This window comes from Pseudoliparis swirei, chromosome 22 (assembly GCF_029220125.1).
Source record: "Pseudoliparis swirei isolate HS2019 ecotype Mariana Trench chromosome 22, NWPU_hadal_v1, whole genome shotgun sequence".
Classification (NCBI taxonomy): Eukaryota; Metazoa; Chordata; class Actinopteri; order Perciformes; family Liparidae; genus Pseudoliparis; species Pseudoliparis swirei.
The window spans coordinates 2,829,117-2,839,116 of NC_079409.1; the positions used below are offsets into that span (position 1 = coordinate 2,829,117).

Here is a 10,000-nt window from a genome sequence, read left to right on the forward strand (position 1 = left end):
CTCAGTCTCTCATGTCGCCCCTCACTCCACATTCATCCAGTGGGCTCGCAGTCCAGAGCTCCACAGGGGGTCCCCGGGACCTTTTGGATATGTGAAGAAGAAGAAAAAACGTAGAAAAATCTTTTTTCTTCACTTCTCTTGTTTTCCATCACCGGGGGGAGGGGCGACATCATGACTGACCTCCTGTTGAGGCCACGCCCTCGGGCCAGAGCGAAGCAACACACACTAGTTGAGCTCTGACGTCTCCGATGGAGCCCAGCGCCTCCTGCACAGGGTTCAAAGAGCTGCATTCATATCTATTGTGTATCTGAGGCTCATTGTCATTCAGGTGTGAGGGGATCAACCTGCTGCTTACAGTGCATCTCCTCCAGAATGCTGCCGTCTCATCCTTTCTTATTATCTCCCCCCCCCCTCCCCCTCCCTCCCTCTCTCTTCTCCTCTATCTCTCTTCACCCTCCGTGGAGCAGAAGTTCACTAAGGAGGCCCCGAAAGAAGACCTGGACGTCCTGATTCAGCCGCTGCTGGAGCACTGCAGCTCGGTGAAGATGAACACCTGGCTCGGTAACTCCCCGTCCTCTGTCTCTGTTCCTCACCCTCTCATATCTCACCCTCTCATACCTCACCCTCTCATATCTCACCCTCTCATATCTCACCCTCTCATATCTCACCCTCTCATACCTCACCCTCTCATATCTCACCCTCTCATATCTCACCCTCTCATACCTCACCCTCTCATACCTCACCCTCTCATATCTCACCCTCTCATATCTCACCCTCTCATACCTCACCCTCTCATATCTCACCCTCTCATACCTCACCCTCTCATATCTCACCCTCTCATACCTCACCCTCTCATACCTCACCCTCTCATATCTCACCCTCTCATACCTCACCCTCTCATATCTCACCCTCTCATACCTCACCTTCTCATATCTCACCCTCATATCTCACCTCTCATCATCACCCTCACCCTCTCATATTTCACCCTCTCATACCTCACCTTCTCATATCTCACCCTCTCATACCTCACCCTCTCATACCTCACCCTCTCATACCTCACCCTCTCATATCTCACCCTCTCATATCTCACCCTCTCATATCTCACCCTCTCATATCTCACCCTCTCATACCTCACCCTCTCATATCTCACCCTCTCATACCTCACCTTCTCATATCTCACCCTCTCATATCTCACCCTCTCATACCTCACCCTCTCATACCTCACCCTCTCATACCTCACCCTCTCATATCTCACCCTCTCATATCTCACCCTCTCATACCTCACCCTCTCATATCTCACCCTCTCATATCTCACCCTCTCATATCTCACCCTCTCATACCTCCCCCTCTCATATCTCACCCTCTCATATCTCACCCTCTCATACCTCCCCCTCTCATATCTCACCCTCTCATATCTCACCCTCTCATACCTCACCCTCTCATATCTCACCCTCTCATATCTCACCCTCTCATACCTCACCCTCTCATACCTCACCTTCTCATATATCACCCTCTCATATCTCACCCTCTCATACCTCCCCCCCTCTCATATCTCACCCTCTCATACCTCACCCTCTCATATCTCACCCTCTCATACCTCACCCTCTCATACCTCACCCTCTCATATCTCACCCTCTCATATCTCACCCTCTCATACCTCCCCCTCTCATATCTCACCCTCTCATATATCACCCTCTCATACCTCACCCTCTCATATCTCACCCTCTCATATCTCACTCTCTTATACCTCACCCTCTCATATCTCACTCTCTCATACCTCACCCTCTCATATCTCACCCTCTCATATCTCACTCTCTTATACCTCACCCTCTCATACCTCACCTTCTCATATATCACCCTCTCATATCTCACTCTCTTATACCTCACCCTCTCATATCTCACTCTCTCATATCTCACTCTCTCATACCTCACCCTCTCATATCACACCCTCTCATATCTCACTCTCTCATACCTCACCCTCTCATATCTCACCCTCTCATATCTCACTCTCTTATACCTCACCCTCTCATATCTCACCCTCTCATACCTCACTCTCTCATATCTCACTCTCTGCCCTGCTCTGGTTATTAAAATTATCTCCGTCACACACACACATATGCAGACACATATGATCCACCGTTTGCTATGAACAGGCCTCATATTGACAGCCCCCCCCCTCCCCTTAAATTATATTCCTCTTTCCTCTTTGCTTCTCTTTCCGTTGGCCCACAGTCTCTCTCTCCCTCTCTCTCTCCCGTCTCTCTGTCTTCTCGTGGCAGCTCTTATGAAAGTATAATGGTGCTGAGATTCAGAATAATGTGGGTCACAAACTGGGCCACTGCCCCGTAGCATTTCCTTCCTCTCAGAGGAGGAACGCCGACGCTCCGGCATCGAGGCGGCGCGAAGCGACAGCGGCCGGTCTCAAGTGTCACACCGGCTCTTCTCTTCTTCCTCCTTCTCTCTCTCTCTCTCTTTATTCATTCGCTTTAGTTTCTGTCGCATCTTTAATGTTTCGTGGGTTCCGTCCACGTCGGGCGGTTCACCAGCGACACGCCGGCTGCTCCTCGGCGTGCCGGTAACGCCGCGTCTGTCTCCACTTCCTGCCAACGAGCACGCCGCATTCCTCGTGGCTTCTGAAGAAAAGCCGACTGGTGTCTGTCTGCGCTGAGAGGATTGAAATAGCTCTCTCTTTACCCGGGATGGGATGGTATCTGGGTTACTGAGCAGGCCCAGACGCTCACGCTGGAGAGCACAGGTGTCAAACACGCGGCCCGCGGGCCAAATCCGGCCCGCCGCATCATTTTATGTGGCCCCTGACGGCTTGAACGACACGCGGTCCCCTTTTCTTAAAGAAATTGCAGAACATGTTTCCGTGCTTTTATTTTGAAGGTTTCAAATGAAATGGATTTACGTTGTAATATTAGAGACATTTTCTTACGTACAATATGTCTACACTCAAATAAACAACAATCAAAAGCAAAAAAGAGTTATTTCACAATATGTTCAAGGAGTTTATATAGTGTGTCCGGCCCTTTAAGAGGGCGGCCAGGACACTTATTATTTATTTCAGGGAAACGATCTTCAGCTTCCATGATTTGCCAGATATTTACCTTTCCATGCAACACGTGTCTGCTTTGCCTCAGCTATGCCTTCCTCTCACATCACCTGCCCCCCCTCCTCTTCCTCTAGGTGTGGTTTACGGCTACAAGGGTCTGCTGCTGCTGCTCGGCATCTTCCTGGCGTACGAGACCAAGTCTGTCTCCACGGAGAAGATCAACGACCACCGCGCCGTGGGGATGGCTATTTACAACGTCGCCGTGAGTGAAAGAAACGCCGCCGAGCTTCAGCTCCTGTTATCTGGCCGCTGAGAGAACGCGGAATAATTCTAGAGTGGCGATAAATAAGATTTGTATGGCCTCATAGGACAAAATGGCTGCAGTATATCTGGGGGGGGGGGGTCTTTGATTACCCGGCCTAGAGCCACTTTCCAGAGCGCTGACCAGCGTGTCGGACATTTCATCTGCAAGAGCTTCGCTTTATTCTCACAGAGATACGACTCTGTGCCGCCGGTTGATGATGCAACTTAATGGAGTCCATAGAAAACTGAATGACCCACAAAGACTCACAAATACACACAGAGAGACTCACACATGCAAATACAAAGACTCACAAATACACACAGGGAGACTCACACATGCAAATACAAAGACTCACAAATACACACAGAGAGACTCACACATGCAAATACAAAGACTCACAAATACACACAGAGACTCACACATGCAAATACAAAGACTCACAAATACACACAGAGAGACTCACACATGCAAATACAAAGACTCACAAATACACACAGAGAGACTCACACATGCAAATACAAAGACTCACAAATACATTCCAATGCAAACATAAATAAATGACGATGTGTTTGTTTGTGTATCGCTACATTTGTTTGTGTATGGCTACATTTGTTTGTGTGTGGCTACATTTGTTTGTGTATGGCTACATTTGTTTGTGTGTGGCTACATTTGTTTGTGTGTGGCTACATTTGTTTGTATGTGGCTACATTTGTTTGTGTATCGCTACATTTGTTTGTGTGTGGCTACATTTGTTTGTGTATGCCTACATTTGTTTGTGTGTGGCTACATTTGTTTGTGTATGCCTACATTTGTTTGTGTGTGGCTACATTTGTTTGTGTATGGCTACATTTGTTTGTGTGTGGCTACATTTGTTTGTATGTGGCTACATTTGTTTGTATATGGCTACATTTGTTTGTGTATCGCTACATTTGTTTGTGTGCTACATTTGTTTTGTGTGTGTAGCTACATTTGTTTGTGTATAGCTACATTTGTTGTGTATGGCTACATTTGTTTGTGTATGGCTGCATTTGTTTGTGTGCACATTTACATTTGTCTGTGTAGCTACATTTGTCTGTATAGCTACATTTGTTTGTGTCACTACATTTGTTTGTGTGTAGCTACATTTGTTTGTGTGTGCTACATTTGTTTGTGTAGCTACATTTGTTTGTGTGTAGCTACATTTGTTGTGTCACACATTTGTCTGTGTATGCACATTTGTCTGTGCTACATTTGTTTGTGTGTAGCTACATTTGTTGTGTGCTACATTCTGTTTGTGTAGCTACATTTGTCTTGTGTGTAGCTACATTTGTTTGTGTGTACTACATTTGTTTGTATGTAGCTACATTTGTCTGTGTATGCACTACATTTGTTTGTGTGTGTGCTACATTTGTCTGTGTGTAGCTACATTTGTTTGTGTGTGCTACATTTGTTAGTGTGTACTACATTTGTTTGTGTGCTTGCATTTGTCTGTGTGGCTACATTTGTTTGTGTGTGGCTACATTTGTTTGTGTATCGCTACATTTGTTTGTATGTGGCTACATTTGTTTGTGTGTGGCTACATTTGTTTGTGTATCACTACATTTGTTTGAGTGTGGCTACATTTGTTTGTGTGTGGCTAAATTTGTTTGTGTTGGTGAGGTGACACAGACTCACAAACAGACATGAAGTATTCAGGAGATTAGATTCCCTAAAAAACGGATCCCTGCACGTCCCGTCTGTCCCACTGAGAACACACCGCCTGAACACACCGCCTGTCTCTCGTGAATCATGCGTTGTGATTGGCCGTCACATCCCAGGTCTCCTTGGTGAAAATGGAAACGTCTCCTCAGGGTTCTTCCTGGTAAAAATGTGAAATAAATAAACAGTCGTCTACAGATTCAAAGTGTTTTCTTGGACAGAAAACATAAATCAGACGATCGTATTACATCTTATTCTTATTTCTTTGTGGTTATTTATTGTTATCTAAACAACTATTAACAATTATAACTTATTTATTTGTTTTTTTATAATTCTAAATTATATTTATTGATTTTATGTGTGTACCTACTACATGAAGTACAGATAGGACAACAACAACAAAGAACAACAACAATATTAAATCATCATAATTATTAGAGGACATTTTGGGGCGTCTGTTGCCCCTCTAGTGACGTCAGGGGCCACTTCATATTATCAGGGGCCGTTTGGCCCCGCTGTGTTTCTGACGCTGATGCAAAGCCTCGTACGTCCATGTGTGTGGAGCGGTCACCTGGCTCTGGAGGGGGGAACCGGTCCAACAGGTCTAACCGGTCCAACAGGTCCAACCGGTCTAACCGGTCCTACAGGTCCAACAGGTCTAATCGGTCCAACAGGTCTAACCGGTCCAACCGGTCCAACAGGTCTAACCGGCCCTACAGGTCCAACAGGTCCGACCGGTCCAACCGGTCCTACAGGTCCAACCGGTCCAACAGGTCTAACCGGCCCTACAGGTCCAACAGGTCCGACCGGTCCAACAGGTCTAACCGGTCCTACAGGTCCAACCGGTCCAACAGGTCTAACCGGCCCTACAGGTCCAACAGGTCCAACCGGTCCAACAGGTCAAACCGGTCCTACAGGTCCAACCGGTCCAACGGGTCTAACCGGTCCAACAGGTCTAACCGGTCCTACAGGTCCAACAGGTCTAACCGGCCCTACAGGTCCAACAGGTCCAACCGGTCCAACAGGTCTAACCAGTCCAACAGGTCCAACAGGTCTAACCGGTCCTACAGGTCTAACCGGCCCTACAGGTCCAACATGTCTAACCGGTCCTACAGGTCCAACCGGTCTAACAGGTCTAACCGGTCCTACAGGTCCAACAGGTCCAACCGGTCCAACAGGTCGAACAGGTCTAACCAGTCCAACAGGTCCAACAGGTCTAACCGGTCCTACAGGTCTAACCGGTCCTACAGGTCCAACAGGTCCAACCGGTCCAACAGGTCTAACCGGTCCAACAGGGCTAACCGGTCCTACAGGTCCAACCGGTCTAACAGGTCTAACCGGTCCTACAGGTCTAACCGGTCCTACAGGTCCAACCGGTCCAACAGGTCTAACCAGTCCAACAGGTCCAACAGGTCTAACCGGTCCTACAGGTCTAACCGGCCCTACAGGTCCAACAGGTCCAACCGGTCCAACAGGTCTAACCAGTCCAACAGGTCCAACAGGTCTAACCGGTCCTACAGGTCTAACCGGCCCTACAGGTCCAACATGTCTAACCGGTCTAACCGGTCCTACAGGTCCAACAGGTCCAACCGGTCCAACAGGTCGAACAGGTCTAACCAGTCCAACAGGTCCAACAGGTCTAACCGGTCTTACAGGTCTAACCGGTCCTACAGGTCCAACAGGTCCAACCGGTCCAACAGGTCCAACCGGTCCAACAGGTCTAACCGGTCCAACAGGGCTAACCGGTCCTACAGGTCCAACCGGTCTAACAGGTCTAACCGGTCCTACAGGTCTAACCGGTCCAACCGGTCTAACAGGTCTAACCGGTCCTACAGGTCTAACCGGTCCTACATGTCCAACCGGTCTAACCAGTCCAACAGGTCCAACAGGTCTAACCGGTCCTACAGGTCTAACCGGCCCTACAGGTCCAACAGGTCCAACCGGTCTAACAGGTCTAACCGGTCCTACAGGTCTAACCGGTCCTACATGTCCAACCGGTCTAACCAGTCCAACAGGTCCAACAGGTCCAACCGGTCTAACCGGTCCTGCAGGTCTAACCGGTCCAACAGGTCTAACCGGTCCTGCAGGTCTAACCGGTCCTACAGGTCTAACCGGTCCAACAGGTCTAACCGGTCCTGCAGGTCTAACCGGTCCTGCAGGTCTAACCGGTCCTACAGGTCCAACCGGTCCAACTGGTCTAACCGGTCCAACCGTGGAGCCGTCAGTCAGAACCACCTTTCACCTGTTGTTCATATGAAAGTGGATCATCTTTAGAGGAGGCGGCTCGCTGCACCGGACACTGGACCCGCCGCCATGATGTCCACTTCAGCCACTTTAACTCCCCCCCCCCCCCCCCGTAACTGAAGTGTGTGAGAGGAGGTTTCTGTCTCTCTCTCCCGGGGGATACACACATTTCCTCGATTGCCTGGGTTCCGTTGAGGGGACATCGTAACCAGCCTCCGCGTGTATCAGCATATACTTAAGCCATTATGGGATGCATTGAGGGGGCGTGTTCATCAGGCTTGTTTACGGGCGCGGTAACGGCGCCGTGATGCAGCTCTGATGGCGTTTTATGTTGCGAGACACACATTCCACTTTTATGATGATGGTGTCAATAGTTAATGGCGTCTGTGAAGAGGCCTCCTCTTCCTCTTCCTCTCCGCCGCGGGCCGTGATGAGATGACGAGGAGCTGCCGGCTCTTCGCTCACGACTTCTTAACGAACAGATGCCCGATGCTTTATGGATGTGATGTTCCTCTCGCTCCATCTCCATTTCATTCTCCTCTCACTCCCCCCGGTTCCTCTCGACGATAAACCCTCGCTCGCACCCCCCCCCCCCCCACACACACACTTGCTTTCTCCTCCCCTCCCCCAAACGGCCCCTGAGAATATAGTGTGGCCCCTGATGTCACTAGAGGGGCGACAGATGCACCTTAATGTCCTCTGATAATTATGATAATTTAATATTGTTTTGTTTTTGTTCTTTGTTGTGTGTCCTGTCTGTAGTGCATGGACGATGTTGTTACACGGAAAAAATAGATATAATTTTGAATTTAAAAAAAGAAGAAAAAAATGTTACAATAGTTAATATTTGTTTAAATTGTTTTTATAACAATAACCACAAAGAAATAAGAATAACATTTAATATGTTTTAAAAATCTAAGAAAACACTTACAATTTGTAGACTACTGACTAATCTTATTATTGTCTAATAGTCTTATTATTGCCTAATAGTCTTATTATTGTCTAATAGTCTTATTATTGCCTAATAGTCGTATTATTGCCTAATAGTCTTATTATTGTCTAATAGTCTTATTATTGTCTAATAGTCTTATTATTGCCTAATAGTCTTATTATTGCCTAATAGTCGTATTATTGCCTAATAGTCTTATTATTGCCTAATAGTCTTATTATTGCCTAATAGTCTTATTATTGTCTAATAGTCGTATTATTGCCTAATAGTCTTATTATTGTCTAATAGTCTTATTATTGTCTAATAGTCTTATTATTGTCTAATAGTCGTATTATTGCCTAATAGTCTTATTATTGCCTAATAGTCGTATTATTGCCTAATAGTCTTATTATTGTCTAATAGTCTTATTATTGTCTAATAGTCTTATTATTGCCTAATAGTCGTATTATTGCCTAATAGTCTTATTATTGCCTAATAGTCTTATTATTGTCTAATAGTCTTATTACTGACATCTTTATGACAGTTGTTCATATCCTGTCAGCCTAAATAAGTATATTTATTATTTTTGAACAAAGGTTAAATGTTATTTCACAAGTTTAAAAAGTGCCCCAATTTATATTTAATGCTCCTGGATTTCAGTCAGTGGAACAACGACCCCTAAATAATATGTAAACGTTATACTCTGACGACTCTGATGTGTTTTTAATGGACGTCTTTCGTTAGATTTCTTTCCATCTTTGTGATGGTCGTGTTTTATGGGGCGTCTTCTGTGTGTGTGTGTGTGTGTGTGTGTTCCTTGTTGTGTGTTTCTTGTCTATTTGTGTCTGTATGACATGTTGGTGGCTAAACCCCCCCCCCCCCTCTCCTCTTCCTCTCCTCCAGGTGCTGTGCCTCATCACGGCTCCTGTGACCATGATCTTGTCCTCGCAGCAGGACGCCTCCTTCGCCTTCGCCGCCCTCGCCATCGTCTTCTCCGCCTACATCACCCTGGTGGTGCTCTTCGTTCCCAAGGTGCTCGAACGCCTCACACACACACTCGTAACCCCTCCCCTGCATCACGATCATAAACTTTCAGTCTGATATCTTGTTACCTTCGCATTGAAAATGCCGGAAGGTTATGTTTTGATCGCCGTGTATTTATTTATTTATTTATTTATTTATTACCTTCGCATTGAAAATGCCGGAAGGTTATGTTTTGATCGCCGTGTATTTATTTATTTATTTATTTATTTATTACCTTCGCATTGAAAATGCCGGAAGGTTATGTTTTGATCGCCGTGTATTTATTTATTTATTTATTTATTTGTATGTGTTATTCGCAAAACTCAAAAAGTATTGAACCGAATCACATGAAATTTGGTGGGATGATTGTTTATTATCCGGGGACCAGTTGATTAGATTTTGGGATCGATCGGGTCAAAGGTCAAAGGTCATGAACAGGTCAAAATCTTTCGCAGAACTCAAAAAGTATTGAACCGAATCGCATGAAATTTGGTGGGATGATTGTTTATTATCCGGGGACCAGTTGATTAGATTTTGGGATCGATCGGGTCAAAGGTCAAAGGTCATGAACAGGTCAAAATCTTTCGCAGAACTCAAAAGTATTGAACCGAATCGCATGAAATTTGGTGGGATGATTGTTTATTATCCGGGGACCAGTTGACTAGATTTTGGGATCGATCGGGTTAAAGGTCAAGGTCAAAGGTCATGAACAGGTCAAAATGTTCTTGAATCGCCTGAAATTTGGTGGGATGATTGGTTATTATCCGGG

At 46.2% G+C, this 10,000-nt stretch overlaps 1 protein-coding gene across 1 annotated transcript in view; it reads left to right on the forward strand.

The window, feature by feature from the left end:
- gabbr1a (gamma-aminobutyric acid (GABA) B receptor, 1a) overlaps positions 1-10,000 on the forward strand; it is a 65,637-nt gene that overhangs the window by 52,148 nt on the left and 3,489 nt on the right. The window contains 3 exon segments of the mRNA XM_056405878.1: positions 468-561; positions 3,190-3,317; positions 9,112-9,240. Coding sequence (XP_056261853.1) covers positions 468-561; positions 3,190-3,317; positions 9,112-9,240 — 351 coding nt within the window.